Source organism: Pantherophis guttatus, chromosome 1 (assembly GCF_059756535.1).
Source record: "Pantherophis guttatus breed Tessera chromosome 1, ASM5975653v1, whole genome shotgun sequence".
NCBI classification, from domain to species: domain Eukaryota; kingdom Metazoa; phylum Chordata; class Lepidosauria; order Squamata; family Colubridae; genus Pantherophis; species Pantherophis guttatus.
Genome location: NC_142063.1, coordinates 60176634 through 60192344, shown reverse-complemented (window position 1 = coordinate 60192344; position 15711 = coordinate 60176634). Strand labels below are relative to the sequence as shown.

The 15711-nt window shown below is 33.3% G+C and overlaps 1 protein-coding gene across 4 annotated transcripts in view; it reads right to left on the bottom strand.

Annotated features, from left to right (window-relative positions):
* Positions 1 to 15711, bottom strand: part of STRN3 (striatin 3) — a 41513-nt gene that overhangs the window by 7111 nt on the left and 18691 nt on the right. The window contains exons 5-10 of one of the 4 annotated variants that reach the window (XM_034417971.3): positions 15309 to 15488; positions 14517 to 14649; positions 13959 to 14100; positions 10884 to 10994; positions 3965 to 4105; positions 1120 to 1253 (exon numbers count right to left, since the gene is read on the bottom strand). In XM_034417971.3, the coding sequence (XP_034273862.1) occupies positions 1120 to 1253; positions 3965 to 4105; positions 10884 to 10994; positions 13959 to 14100; positions 14517 to 14649; positions 15309 to 15488 (841 nt within the window). The remainder of the gene's footprint in view (positions 1 to 1119; positions 1254 to 3964; positions 4106 to 10883; positions 10995 to 13958; positions 14101 to 14516; positions 14650 to 15308; positions 15489 to 15711) is intronic. The other 3 variants (XM_034417973.3, XM_034417974.3, XM_034417975.3) reach the window with 3 other exon arrangements.

The following is a 15711-nucleotide window of genomic DNA, read 5'->3' as shown; positions in this document are numbered from 1 at the left end:
CATGAATAAATGCCATTTTTTGCAAAACTATCATAAAACATGGTGACATGACCTTGGGTTGCTACAATGTTGGGGTCCATCTTGATTTACTGAGAAGCTCTGGGAAATGCCTAGAATGCTGTTGAAGGAAGAGCAAGTCTGTGAGTGAGTGAGTGAGTGAGTAAGTGAGTGACTGTCTGTCTATCTGTCTGTCTAAGTAATCATGAACAATCATGGTTTGAACAGGATAATATCAAGGAAATTCTTTAAGGAAAGCTTTAAGCTCACCCAAACACTCCATTAGGCTTTTGGAACAATATTCTGAGATAAATAAATCCAAAATGGAACTTTCTGGTATCAATGATAAATGTTAGGTTTGGAAAAAAAACCTGCATTGCATTTCATTTCATTTCATTTGAGAAGCGTTATCTCAACCATGAAACGTATAATAATGGAGGTATCGTGTTGGGACTCCTTTGCAGCATCTGGATCTGGAAAAGCTTGTAATTATTGAGGGAATAATGGATTATAGTACCAACAACCTGCATAGGAGATGCTATCTGTGAACTGAAAATTTGTTTAAACAAATAGCATTAGAATAATCCTAAATTGCATGCATATCTACAAGATAAGAAATTTTGTATTTTGGAGTAGCTGTCAAAACTGTGATCTTAACCTAAATAAAATGTTATAGCAAAGCACTTCTAAACCAATGTTCTTGGAATAGGTAAATTTAGTTCCTTAGGTACTACCAGTTACTAAACTTAAATCTTCACATAATTTTCCCAATGAAGACAGTGAATGTTCATTCAATGCATTCAATAAATACGTGGCACAGTATATTTTTTGGTGTTGATTCTCCAATCAGAAATTATCTATTTACAGGATTTAGATAAATGTATATCACAGTACTGCAGCATTATTGATGGTTCTAAAGCAGTGTTTTTCAATTGTGGTAATTTCCAGGTTGTGGATTTCCAACTCCTAAAATTGGTATCAATAGCCATGCTAGCTGTGGTGTTCTAGGATTTGAAGTCCATATACCTGGAAACTGGCAAGGATGGGAAACAGTGTTCTAAACATTCCCAAAGTTCTTGGTTCAGTTTAAAAAATATTAGGTGTTAAACATGTTATACTTACATCATAACTGTAATCTGCATCATTTGCCACAGTCAAGTCTGCAAGATCCCCAAGGCCTAGTACACTTAACAATACATCATCTGAACCCATAATAAACGACTTGCCCCCTCCAGATGGAAACGTTATTGGCTCAGCTATAAGAAACAAAACACTGTTTATTAGGTAAATTAATGTAAATTAATTTGAGCTTAAAGATTTAACTAAATATTATAAAAATATACCCAGCATAAATGCAGTTTTATGCTTGTCTGAATAGTTTTGCAATTTATAATTTAAGAACTAGGTAACCATGTAATAAGATCACAGTGTTATACAGAATTATTTCAATTATTATTATATAAAATTATCAATTATTGCAGAAAATCAAGGTCAATTTTAATTATCATACCTATTTTAAATATTAAGGACTACATATAAGAAAGAATACAACTAATTTGCTTCACCTTTTCTAAAGCATATTCTTTTCCATTCTTGCAATGGACATGTTCCTTCAATTCCCCTCTGCATCATCCTACCCTCTTGCATGTCTCCAAAGAACCTCTTTATAAAAGACTTGGAGGAGGAGAGATGCAGAAGAGATTATGGGGATTATTTCCTCTTTGCTATCTTTTATACAACTGATTTACAAAACAGTTTTCCCATTACATTTTATTTTAACGAACCAAAACTTTGCAACAATGACTCATCCCCTCATCACTACATATATAGACTACTACAATGCACCTTGTATGTGGCTGCCATGTGGAAGCTTCAGCTGGTACATGATACACAGCCCAGATGCTCACATAAGTGGCTCTGAGTAGCTTATGATAGAGCCACTTATGAGAAATGGGCAACAATATAAATTAAGTAAGTCGATAAATAAAAATAAAGTAAAGTGTTAACCAACAAAGCTCTTTATGTCTTGGCAGCAAGCTATCTAAAAGACTGCATCTCCCTAACAGAACCATTATGATTTTGCTGGAAGAAGCAGTTGATTGTTCCCTACTTTTGGGAGGTCAAGGAGAAGCGATACTCATTAGTGTTGTTCTTTGCTGATAGTGCCAGCCCTTCAGAATGACTTCCCACTTGAAGTTAGATTTGTTTCTACTGTTGTCATCTTCTGAAATAATGTTGAAAGGTATTTGAGTAATGGCAGCTCATTGATTTGGTATTCTATGCTTTATGGATTTTATTCCTTTTCAAAAAAATTTGCACTTTTTGCTTTTTATTGGAGTTTTATTGTATTTGTAAGCCAATGAGAGTGTGTTAAGATTGCAGAAGGTAAAAATCCAATAAATTGTTTTTAAATACATCATACAATATTAGAATAACTATGTTTTAACTATACAGAATTCTGCTTATAGAAGGAAGCAAAAAAGGAAATGTTCTTATTTTCTTCTCGTTCTACTACTCCAAGAACAAAGCTTTAAATACTGAAGCTGTTTTACAGGGAAGTGGTACTCTCTGAAAGAAAATGGAAGGTGACATTGCAAGCTATAGAATCAACAAAAATCCATCTTCCTCCAGTGAATCTGTTAATTGAAGCACACCTCTTCACCTCAAGATATGCTTTTTCCTCCCCAAAAATAGTTTGAAAAAATGAATCACTCTTTCAAATGTAATTAATAAAGCAAATGGTTTCAAACCATTGGATCTTTTCATATGAATTTTAAGGCTGTTCTATCTTTACACTGAGATATCAGGTTATTTATCTTAGAACTCTTTCATGCATACACTTCATGTTAAGATCAATTAGTTTTCATTGTGATTATTGTTAGAGAAAAAATATATAAAGAATGATGTAGTTTTATTTATTTATAATGTCAAGCCTGTATTTCTTGGTATTGGAGAGCTCGCTGAAATTACAAAACAAGAAAGTAAGCAAAAAAATCATGCCTATGCAGAGCAAAGTTAGAAAATTATTTTTTTAAAAAAGCAATCCCTTCCATTATTAGGATATATTTTGGTTTTGACAAAAGAAGATAAAATTTATTTATTGTTTATTTATTTAAAATAAACTTCAACATGGAATGTCTGAATTTTGCACTGTGATGAATGAGGTCATACATCCATTCCTCTATGCATCATAAGCAGATCCATCCAGCTACGTTGCATATCATAAAAGTGACAACATATCTCTTTGAATAGCTTAATGACTCAAATATTGTTAATCAGGAAAGAAGATGGTTTTATAGCAGTTCTACAATTCTGCTCTTTATTGTCTCTTGCTGACAATAAAGGATCCAGGACTAATAATAGTGAAAGCGGACTAACCAGTGTCAAGATGTTTATGTGAATGTCCATAGTTTGTTACATAAATCTAATATATCAAAGGTTTTACATTGTAATCCATTTGTTCACTTGAAAAGATTTATTTTTTAAGGAAAGGTTCTATTTTTCTGGAGGGAATTTTTAGGAGTGTAAGTTGCACTAAATATTCAAAGTTGATGAATATGTAGATTTTGATTAGCACTTATTTACATATTCCAAAATATATTAGCAATCAACTCTTTATTGGTGCTATCAGTTACTGTGAATGCAACTTTTTTTTGGGGGGGGGGATCTTATACTAGAATGAATAAAACAGGAAATCACTCACCAAAAATTTTATTTCATTCAATTCTTATAATTTGTTGCTTGCTGTTTTATTAAGTTCATTTATTCTATGTATATATTTTAAACTCCATTTTAAGTATCAATTTTCTATCATTCAAAACAAAAGCTGGTGAATATAAAGTGGTAGTCTTTTCAGAACCAAGTTGCAAGTGCATCTTAATATAGGCATCTGGTTCATATGGGCTATAAATGTGCGTATTTTATATCAAAGTTTCTAAATACAAATAAATAGGTGAATTTGTTGTACCTTCCTCTGCTCTTGCACCTTCATGATCAGTCATTCTAGAAGAGGGTGACCTAGATTGATTAATAACTCCTGAAGGGATGTGGGATAGCTCATCATCGCCCAGATCAGATATCATGTCGTGCAGTTTTGTCCTGTTGACCCCTGTAAATTAATGTCAGCAGCAAAGGTTCATTTTATTGCTCCCTCTTAAATTGATATCCATTTACACGCCCATTTTGCTAATTAATATTGTTTTAATGTGATGTTATTAAATAAAGATGCCTTCATAAAGCGTATTTTGCATATTTGAAAAAGAATAAAAAATGAAGCTTAAAAAAAAGGATTCAGACTGTTTTTTTATTATTAAATTGATGGTTTTCTGCTTACGGTAAAAGATGAGAAAACCTGAATGTCTGAACTCCTTATGAAAGGTCATAGAATTTGTGTACAAACCACCCCCAGCATTTTTATTAATTGATAATACTAGACAGAAGTTTGATTACCAAAAGGGAAACAATTATTAGGTGACTGGGAGGCAACAAACTGTCAACTTTCCCTCTTTTCTGGGTTTCTAAATAAAAAAGTAATTTATAAGTATCAAAGCACACTTAATGTTTAGAACCATCATTAATAACCAGAAAGCTGATCTGAAACTGTTAATATGACATGTAGCTCCAATGAAGGAATTAAAAAATACACAAAGTATTCTCTTATATAAAAGTAAGATAGGAAATCCTCTTAGCACATACTTTCTGGAATTCTTCCTTACTAATAGCTCCACTCCAAATCATATAAACAGGAGGGGGGGGGGGATCTGAGAATGAGGGAGTCCATAACATTCCATGCTACTGTCTAACTACCTATTCGCAGAGATGCACTGGGGGATTTTTTTTTCCTCTACAGCCCTGGGCCAGACTCAGCCGATTTTCAAACCTAATCTTTCTTTCGCTAGCTTCTGTCTTGATCCCAAATTTTGTTCCATTCTGTTCAATTTTCAGTAAAGTATCTTGTTGATAAGAGTACTGATCTACTTTACACAATTTATTTCCAATATTTTGCTGGGTTGGAAAAAAATAAAAATTGAGATATGACATAGAATTTCTATTTCATGTATTTCTTCTGAGCAGATCGGAGTGGACAGTTGTACTATCTGTATGCAATCCTAAATATGTTTTGTGGCCCCAGAAATCCCAGAATTACACCACAGAAATAAGATAGAAAATGCCCAAAAATGGAAGTCTAGAAAAGCAAAAGAAATGAGATCCATCTAGCTTTAAGAAATATAGATAGGGAAACAGGAGGAAAGCAATTCTCTGATACTATGAAAGCCACATTGGTTTTTTCCTATGTTGAAAACACATTCAAGAAACTTGACTCATCAAAACCACTGAAATCTATAACTGACTAATACTCATAAATAAAAACAGGCTTTCTTAGTATCTCTAGATTACAGTGAGCAATGAATATTTTGTCAAATTATCCAAGATGTTCAGGCAACTATAAACCTATCTGTATTTATAATGCCTACAGTGTCCCAGGATCATGTGATCACCTTTTGAGTCCTTCTGACAAACGGAGTCAATGGGAAGTTAAATTCACTTAACAACCATGTTACTAACTTAACAACTGCAGTGATTCACTTAACAGCTGTACAAGCAAGGCCATAAAATGGAGCAAAATCCACTTAACAGCAGCCTTGCTTAGCAACAGAAATTTTGGACTCAGTTGTGGTCATACATCGAGGACTTCCTATACTGATGAAACCCAGTTCTTCACTGCTCTCTCATCCTGAATGGCTCATGCTGTGAAAGTCCCGAACTGGTTTCTGGAGTTTGTAAGAATTTACATGTTAAGTCTAAGTCCTACCAAGACAGAGTTGTTTGGTAAATTTAGGGCGATCTTACAACAAATGTTTTGGTAGTTACATTAAAGAGTTACTCTCTCTCCAAAGGAGTTGGTATATGAATTTGGGGTTCTCCTGGACTGATGGTTCATACTACAAACAAGTGGAAACTACAGGCAGAAGAACCTTTTTCCCAGCTTTAGCCAAGTGCACCAGTTACAATCCTCTCTGCCTAAAATGCTCCAGCAATAGGAATTACCACCCTTAATACCACCTAAGTAGTCTACTACAGTGCATTCTATGTTTGACTGCCTTTGGAGGAGACCCAGAAGCTGTATGTGGTACAAAATTGCTTTTAGAACAAACCATGAAGTAAAAATAACACTTATTCTGAAGTTGCCAATACACATCCAGCTTGAATTTGAACTCCTGATTATCAACCTTAAAAGTGCAATATCAGGATTGGCAATACCTGGTCAAAATCAAATCTGCATCCAGTAATTTATAGAGGATGTATCTCAGGTCTGTCTCCTTCAACAAGGTTTATGGGACATGGGCCAGGTAACAGATATTCTTAATATTTATTTCTTTTTATTCAACATTCTGCCCCATAAGTAAGGATGGTCCCTCTTCTACAATTACTTCAAAAATTGCTCAGAAAGGTCAAAACAGCATTTTTCCACAAGGCATTTGGCTCTTAAGTTAAATTAATGGTGCCTTTAATGTACTAGACTTTTTTAATGTTGATTTATAACAATAACATATATATTGTAAGCCACCCAGAATCGTAGGATATGAGATGGGCGGCAAATAAATTTGATAAATAAATAAATATTATTTATAGAAATGGTTTATGTATTTGTTTGGACTTTGAGTACCTGCACGTACTCAAAGCCTTTGTTTGGACTTTGAGTACCTATACGTAGTTGTGAGATGAGGGGGAGAGATGCTGCCTAGGAAACAATCAAACAAGAGAGAGAGGGAGGGAGGGAGGGAAGGGGAGAGAGAGAGAGAGAGAGGGAGGGAGGGAGACAGAGAGAGAGAGAGAGAGAGAGAGAGGGAGAGAGAGAGAGAGAGAGAGAGAGAGAGAGGGAACCTCTAATGGATTAACAGCCAGATGTAGAAATTTAGGAAAGACCTACCCTAATTGATCAGGTGATTACAAGTGACGATGGCAGTCTGTACCTTCAGACTTACAAAATTCTGTTAATGTAAACTTCCAATAAAGTAGAATTAGCTTCTCTGATCATGTTTTGTGTCTGGTTTACTCAGAAAGGTTTAGAATACTACTTGTAGATCATTAGGGTTAAATCAGGCTATAATTATTATAAACACTTTTTTCCCCCAGTATTATCCTACCGGCAAATACTAATTGTATTACTTACTTGGATGTTCTACACTACCAAAAAAAATCCTTTTGACTAAAAAATACATATAGTCTTCAACTTATGACTACAAAAGGGACTGAAAAATTTGTTAAGTGATGTGGTTTTTAAGTGTGGTAACCTGTGACGACATATGATTTTATGATCTTTTCACTGAGGTTGTTAAGTGACTCACCAGGATTATTAAGTGAGACATGCCTGCTAACTTCCCCATTTTGCTTCTTTTTTGCTGATTTTGATTTGATTTTCTGATTTTGCTTCTCCGAAGCCATCACAGATGGTAGTCAAGTGACCCTGGGATGCTGCAACCATCCTAAATATGCAACGGCTGCCAAGCACCTGAATCACAATCACATGACCATGTGGGGCATGTGCAATGGTAGTAAATGTGGGTACCAGTTGTAAATCATTTCAACATTTAGCAACGTTTGAATTGTTGCTAAATAAATGGTTGCAAGTTGTAAGGACTACCTGTAATACATGGCACACGAATGCGTGCGCGCATACACACACACACACACGACTATTTCAAGCACTGACTAACATAAGTACTTATGATTTCTCCAGTACTTTCACCAATTGTCAAAATAAAGGAGCTGTTCTGCTTGAATAATAATGTGATGAAAAAAGCAAATAATGTTCACACTTTCTTCAGCTGCACATAAACTAATCCTTTAGTTTCTTGCTATGATTAGCAAGATTATGGACTTCAAAAAAAAATAATCTTTTAGAATTTTCAAAATTAACACCTGTTATTCATTAGATCAATTCCATACTGCAATCTCAATAATCTTCTAGCAGATGTTTGTATTTGAGATAAAGGAGAAAATAATATAACAGGTTAGAAACATTTCAGCAGAGGCAGGAAAAGCCCATTCAGAATAATGCAATTAGTACTGGGTTAAAGAAGTAATGCAAATTATCATGCAAAAAGAAAAGAAAAGAAAAGCAATCCCCCAAGGCACTATTTTTTAAATATTACTAAAAGGATGAAAATATTCACTTTCATAGTCCTTTTGTGTGTTTCTTTTATGTGTACACCCCTGGAAGTAAATTCTACTGATAGAATGTACATCTGAGATAGAATTAGAATGTAAACTTCAGCCCTACAAACTGAGTATATTATTTACCATTTAAGTTCTTCCTGCCTTAAACCTATTCCCCACTTTTGTAAAAGATTCTCTGTTAAGTAACATTGTTTAACTTTTAAAACTTTGTTTAAACTCATGCTGCTCAGTCCATCCAAGTAGCTACTTTCTAGGATGAGATAGAGAGGAAGAGAAAATATGAAACTGATTAATATCAGCAGAATTCTACTTAGTGTAATTCAGAATTGATACACTGGAGCACTGAATCCGCATTGCCATAAACAGATCAATGCAAACTAAAACCAAGAAGAGAGTAGCTACCAGTGTTCCAGGAATGTGGCATGGAACAGCTTATGATTATCTTTTCCGCAGTTTACATAGTAAGCCTATGAGTTTTGAGACACCTTGCAGCTCAACTATTGCAATGCCCTCTTGTGAGCCTGCCCTGAGAAGCTTCAGCTGGCCCAGAATGCAATCAGCGATGTGATATCCTTGCTTCATGAGTGACAGTAGTTGCCAGTGTGCTTCCAAGTGCAATTCAAGATGCTGGTTATTGCCTATAAAGCTCTACATATTTAAGGGACTACCTATTTTCTGTGATTTGTGCCTGGATGATATACACCAACAGAGTGAGTATGCTCAAGTCCCCTCAACAAAGCTGTGTAATCTTTTGGGACTCAGGAAGGACATAGCATCCCCTTAAGATCCCCATGGTTTCCCCCAATAGCATTACAGAGGGCCTCAACGATGTGGTTGTTCTCCCAACCTGGAAGTGGTGTGAATGGAACCTTTTGGTAGATGTGCTTCATATACGGGTAGTCCTCGACTAACGACCACAATTGATCCCAAAATTTCTATTGTTAAGTGAGACATTTGACCCATTTTACGACATTTCTTGCTACAGTTCTTAAATGAATCACTCCATTGTTAAGTTAGTAACCTGGTTGTTAAGCGAATCTGGCTTTCCCATTGGCTTTGTTTGCCAGGTCACAAAAGGGGATCACATTATCTTGGGACACTGTGTCATAAATATGAACCAGTTGCCAAACATCTGGATTTTGATCACATGACCATGGGGGATGCTACAAAGATTGTAACTATGAAAAATAACCCACTTTTTCCAGTGCCATTGTAACTTTGAACGGTCACTAAATGAACTGTTGTAAGTCGAGGACTACCTGTTCGTTGTATATTTGGGGGGCTTGGTTGTCCAGATTTTTCATTATTTCCTTGATTGTATTTTTATTTTACATGATTGCATTTTTACCTTGCTTTCGTTATATTGTATATATTTTCTTTATATTTAGGTCTCTGGTTATTCAGGTTTTCTCCCGCGTAAAATTGGAAGGGTCTTGGCAATGTTTCGACGAAGTCTCATTCGTCATCTTCAGGCTGGTGTTTTCGGCTTCGTGCTTCTAGGAGCACGAATACAATATATTTTCCTTATATCGTATATATACTATAATGTGTATTTGTTTTCTCATATAATGTGTGTGTGTGTGTGTGTGTGTGTGTGTGTGTGTGTGTGTGTGTGTATGTATGTATGTATGTATATATATATATATATATATATATATATATATATATATATATATATATATATATATATATAAAAATAATTATATTGCAAGCTTCCAGAGTTGGGCAGCACCAATATAGAATCTGGCAAATAAGTGCTCTGCCTTTGCTTGCTGTAGTATTTTCTATGAATTCTTCTTCTCTGAACTATACATCTCCTAGTTTAAGAGTTATGTTCAGTGAAAGAGAGTGATGACATTTTATTACCATATTAAATATGGTATAAATTAAGCTTTAAAATGATTTTCAGTCCAAAATTGAGAATTCATAAATAAATTTGTTAGCCATCAATAGGAATAACTCTTTCACCACTAACTTAATTTTTCCTTCAGAATTTCATAAATTGAAGGGAAATTAAGGAAAACAAAGGATCAGACTCCTTGTAGCAATACTGCAGAGTAGCAGAAGAGATTCCTCTTGCTTGTACCAAATCACTAAATCAAATCAAATCAAATCCATCACTCCCCTCTCCAACAAATCTCTCCTATCCTTTAATTTGTTTTCCAAACGAATGTCACCTACAAAATAAGCCTGCATTCCATGCAATTTCTGCAGACAGCAATAGCAGTAAGAACTATACAACTCTGATTTCTTGCACATATGTAAAAGGTCAGGAAAGGAGGTAACTGGTGGTGACCACTTGCATTACTATAAAATAATCTCAAACTTGTGGATTATTAAAAACACTCAGTATTAATTTTCTTCTTTTCATAACTCCTTAAAAAACAAGTAAAATTTTAAATGTCTGACAACTATAGTCAGAAGCAACATTATTAGCATTTGGAAGGAATTTCTAATCATTGCTGCCATTTTCCTGGACAACTCCAAAGCAAAACACCTTGTTCACCTTCTGACATTCCTCCCTCCAGTGTAAATTGAAAATAATTTATCTTCAGAAATTATGATTTCCAGATTTATCAGACAGAAAGTTAAAGTTAGTTGCCCCCCAAATAGCAAAACGTTAAAATGGAGGGGAAAGATGACAACATACATTGTTTTCCACATGATGTCAGAAAATTGTTTCAAGATTCAGAATCTGCACTTACTCTTTACCCCTTTCTTCCCCTTTCGTTCCTTCTTGTACTGTTCCTTCAGTTTACTTATTAGTCCCTGGTCTACATCCCAAACCTCAGCAGTTGGGGACAGGTCATCTTTGTCTACATGCAACATATTATTAAAAGAAAAATAAATCAACAATTGGGAATGCAAACTATTTGTGAGCGTTACAGGTTAATCAATAAAAAGTGTTATTCAAAAACATTCCAGTACTTTAAAGGTGCAGTTTCTTGTACTGTATGGTACAATGGTTCAAACTGTCATTTTATGGTAATTGGTCTAGAATAAAGAAGAAATTTGAATGTCTTTCTTATTCAATTATATGAAATTAATTGATTAAAACTGATGTATGCAATTACTGCAACTTTAGTAAGACATTATTAACAAATTATTCAGGCAGACTTAAATAAGCAAATAAATTTATTTCATGCAATACCATTTAGGAAGTGCAAACTGAATTCTGAAACCATGCATTTCCCCTCTATCCTTGTTCTCCATGCAATGATATCTAGTAGCTCCAAAATAAATCCAGCAATAAAGGTAATAGAAAGTTTTCTTCTATTAAGATTATTAAAATAATAATATAACCAAGATAGTTTGGAATATTGTAGGACATCTTCAAACTTTTTATTTACTGAACTCTTCTTTTTATTCACCACAACACAACCAGCCATAGCAAATTAAGGACGGCAGAGAATGATCGTTGAAACAGACTTGTGTAAATCCATAATCAATGCTTGAATGTTTGTCCCTTTAAGCCCAGAAAAGTAACATATTTTACTTGGAAGTCTCATTGGAGAAAGAATAAGAGTTCTGGATTTCCCTCGATTACTTTCAATACTGAAGCTAGCGTCAATAATTTTATTTTAAAATTAATTACATTTCTACCTGCTAACAAGCATGAGCTAATGGAGAAGAATAAGACGAAAGCTTTAATATTGTCTTAGCTTACTTGGGACCAAGTTTACTGAACTCAACACTGCTTACTTCTAACCACAATAAAATCAGAATACTAATAAAATATTTTGAAAAAGAAATTTCACAGCTAAGACTTTTTGAATAAAATGAGATCACTAAAATATTTCCTAAATAGTCAAGGCTTTGCTCATTTTATGTCCTTATTAACAAGATTGTTCACACTTTCAAGTTAACAGTAATTCTTGAATCCATTACGTTAGTTCTAGGAAACTAAAACTTTCTGTGAGATAGAACTTCAAGCAAAAAAACATTATTACCTCTTCACTGGTACTGTCTGCCCTCTAAGATAAATTAGAAATACACTCCTAATGTCGCTTAAGGAAGAAAAATATGACCTCAAGTTAAAAATTCTTGTCTAATAACACTATGCTATACTTATATTACATAATATGGATTAAACTACTAACAACAAAAATTTACAAGGAGGCAAAATACACAACCTGTTGAAATCAGTTATTTTCAACTTCCTAAGCTCTTTTTTATGTATACTATTATTAATTATGGAAAGGGAAATTTGTTTAATGAATACCTCACAGCTTTGCAAATATAACTGAATGAGTCTCTACTCAATAGGTAAAAATTGTTTTCTAGTAAGAAAATATAAATTCACTGAAATCTTTCTTACCTATCTCTCATGAACCAGAAGGCCAATTTCATTAGCTTAGAGGAAGTAATCAATTTGTGCAATTGTGAATAATTATAATATGAATATCAACTATGCACATGTGTTGATTCATATCGTGTGAAATAGTAACAAATCCAATGGTCTATTATAACATTAAGGGTATTTAGTAGATGGAGAACTTCCCAACATTTTTAACTGTTGTAGTTTCAAGCCTTTTCTTAATCAGGTAGGCTACAGCAAGAACAGTGGGAAGGTCTTGTTCCACTCATCCCTTACATAAGTACTTTTCTGGATGCAATCCAAAGTATTCAACATAAGTTTAAAATATTGTATCAGAAGAAAAGGCAGATCACTGCTAAAATAGTATATTTTAAAACATGTGTCTACATCTAACATCACTCCAGCATACTTCCTGCTACTTTTCTCTATCTTACACTTTTACAGAGGATCCCGTACCCTGCACAATGCATATTCTATCCAATAAAGTTTAAATACAATTAAAAAAATCTCTGCAATTTTTATATTTCAAATTATATATTCCCCATCTTATTTCAAGTCATCCTGTGAATAATATCTAGAACTGGAATCTTAAAAATAAGTAAAATAATGTTAATATATTTGTTCTTTTTGGTTGTGTTCTCACCTCTTTTGAAAACAATTTGGAGGTTAATAAAAACATAAATATGGATTTGAAAAAAATAAAAATATAGCCATTTCCTGTTGCTTTACAAATAAATACAGGTCTCCAACAATCAATCCAACAAACAAAAGCAGAAAAAGAAATTCACATTAAAAAGCATTTTTGCACACAACTGAGCTCCACTGACAACACAGTAAACTTTTGGAAAGGGCATGAAAAGCAGAATCTAATATTGTTAACAAGTAATCAAAAATTTAATCTTTCAACTGACTGTTACGCAGCATTCTGAGTGTTGCAAAAAACAGTGAAGGGTATTTTTGTTAATGGTGATCTATGGAATGGGTAAATTTGTTTAATTTAGAAAGCACAATATCTTAGCAAGATCCATCAATTTCAGTGGAAATTTAAGGTAAGCATGTATTACTAAAAATGTTTCTAAGAATTATATTCCATGCCAACATGTAACATGTAATGCACTGTATTTTGTGAAAATCTGTATGTGTAAAATAACTGACTGCCAGTGTTATTAATTAAAGTGTGCATTAAAAACACTGCTTTATTTCATAACTTTGTTTTAAACAATAATTTTAAAATATACAAAACAAACTGCTTAATATTATCAAAATGATTTGACAAATGTATGATTTACTTCTGCAGGAAAAAAGCAGTAGGATGAAAAAATAAAATGATAACCATCAAGCAAGATTTAAACGCCTAAAAATATCACAGAGAAAAGAGAATACAAATTTAAATTAATATAATTGAAATATATGTTTTTCTTTCAATTCTTTTTCTTTTCCTACCACTTTTAATGTTTCTTACCCCATTCTGTCCCATCCCCTGAACTCCGTGCTTCTCCTGCTCCTTCTCCATCTTCTGCTGTTACTAAGAAATCAAATTCTTTCAAAGCTTCTTCTGTGTCTGGGTCATCAGTAAGGTCAGCAGCTAGTCCTTCATTTCCAATCTACAAATCAATTTTGATAGAAACACAATTAAAGATACTATCATTCATGGGATAGTTTTACGTAATCTTCTCCTTCCCTTTCTCAGGATTGTCAATGGATGCGTTATTCTGATTAAATATTTTTTTTATCCATCATGCACCAACAATCCCATTTACATGATTATGGCAGATGAAAATTATGCTGCAGTACAGAATTAGCAGCCAGATAAATAGAATTAAGTATTTATCAACACCATTCCCCCCCCCATTCCTATCCAAGGTATTTGTAACAAAAATACCAACAATATTAAGGTACTTGATTTATCTATTCCATGAATGGCATTTTATTGTAATAATTCTCTATACAAAAAGGCAAAAAGGAATAACAGAGTCTTTAAAATAACAGTAGTTAATAAAACTGTTTCGTATTTTTTTACTTTGTGCTTTTTATTTATCCGATGTTTTTCTTTTCCTTCTGTAATATCTTCTATAATATCATTCTCTTCTTCTTCATCACTATCATCTGCATTTTCCAAAAAATTAAATGTTTCAAGAACATCACTGGGGTTCCTACAAAAGAAAATAACTTGCAATATCAGAAATAGCTGTGATCTCTTCGAACTAAGACTCAATTATTTCACCTGAAGAGAAAATAAATTTATTTCTAATTCATAAACCCCAAGGAAACTATGTATATGATTTTTTAAAAGTTCTGATTGTAACCTTTTCATATTTAAATGTCATTAAGGATAAAAATGAACTTGTATGTACTTTTTAATACACAAATTGTTAGTTGTCACATAATGAAGATTTTCAGAAAATAAACAATTTTATTTTAACCATGAAATAGTATGACCATTGTAGTCATACTGTTGATTAATAGTCAATAGTATGACTATTATGTAGTCATAATTGCATGAATATAATGATAGAAGCATAGCAATAAATTAATTAATTGCTAGTGAAAGAAAAGAAACTCCTTCCACAATTTCTTGGAAATTACCCTAAATTATGCAGGTGCAGAATTTATCTCAGATGAGATATAAGTGGTTTTTTTTTGTTTTTATAAAAATAGATACATCTTTCTAATCAAAGACAACCAGTATATCATTTTAGTTTTGTGTAAAAATAACATTTTTACAGAAAACTACACCATGCAAACAAATTAATTATCAGATATAGCTTTGAAGGCAGTCATTTATGCTAAACATTTGTATTAGTTTGCCTACCTTTTCATGTCTTGTCCCTTTTGTTTTGACGTGGGAGATTCTCCTCCATTAAGAATCTGTTCCAATTTTTTTGTCTCCACTGAGCCATTTGGTTCTGAATTGGAAAGCCCAAGTAAAGACCTCACCCTCTGTGATCGTACATCCAATATTGTATCTGTGTAACCTACTTCTTGAAGATATCTAAAAGATAAAAGAAAGTAGAATTGTAGTCATGCACACACACAATCCACCAGTGAGCCTTTAAAATGTTCTGTATGGTAGTTTAAAATACAGCTATTATTACCAAATTGTTTAAGAGTATCCTAAAGTTTATGGCACTGCTTTTTGGTTCTAGAAAGTTTAATTCACATTACCTTTTTAGGTAAATCTATTCCAAGAAAAAAATTCCCTAACACTTATTTTA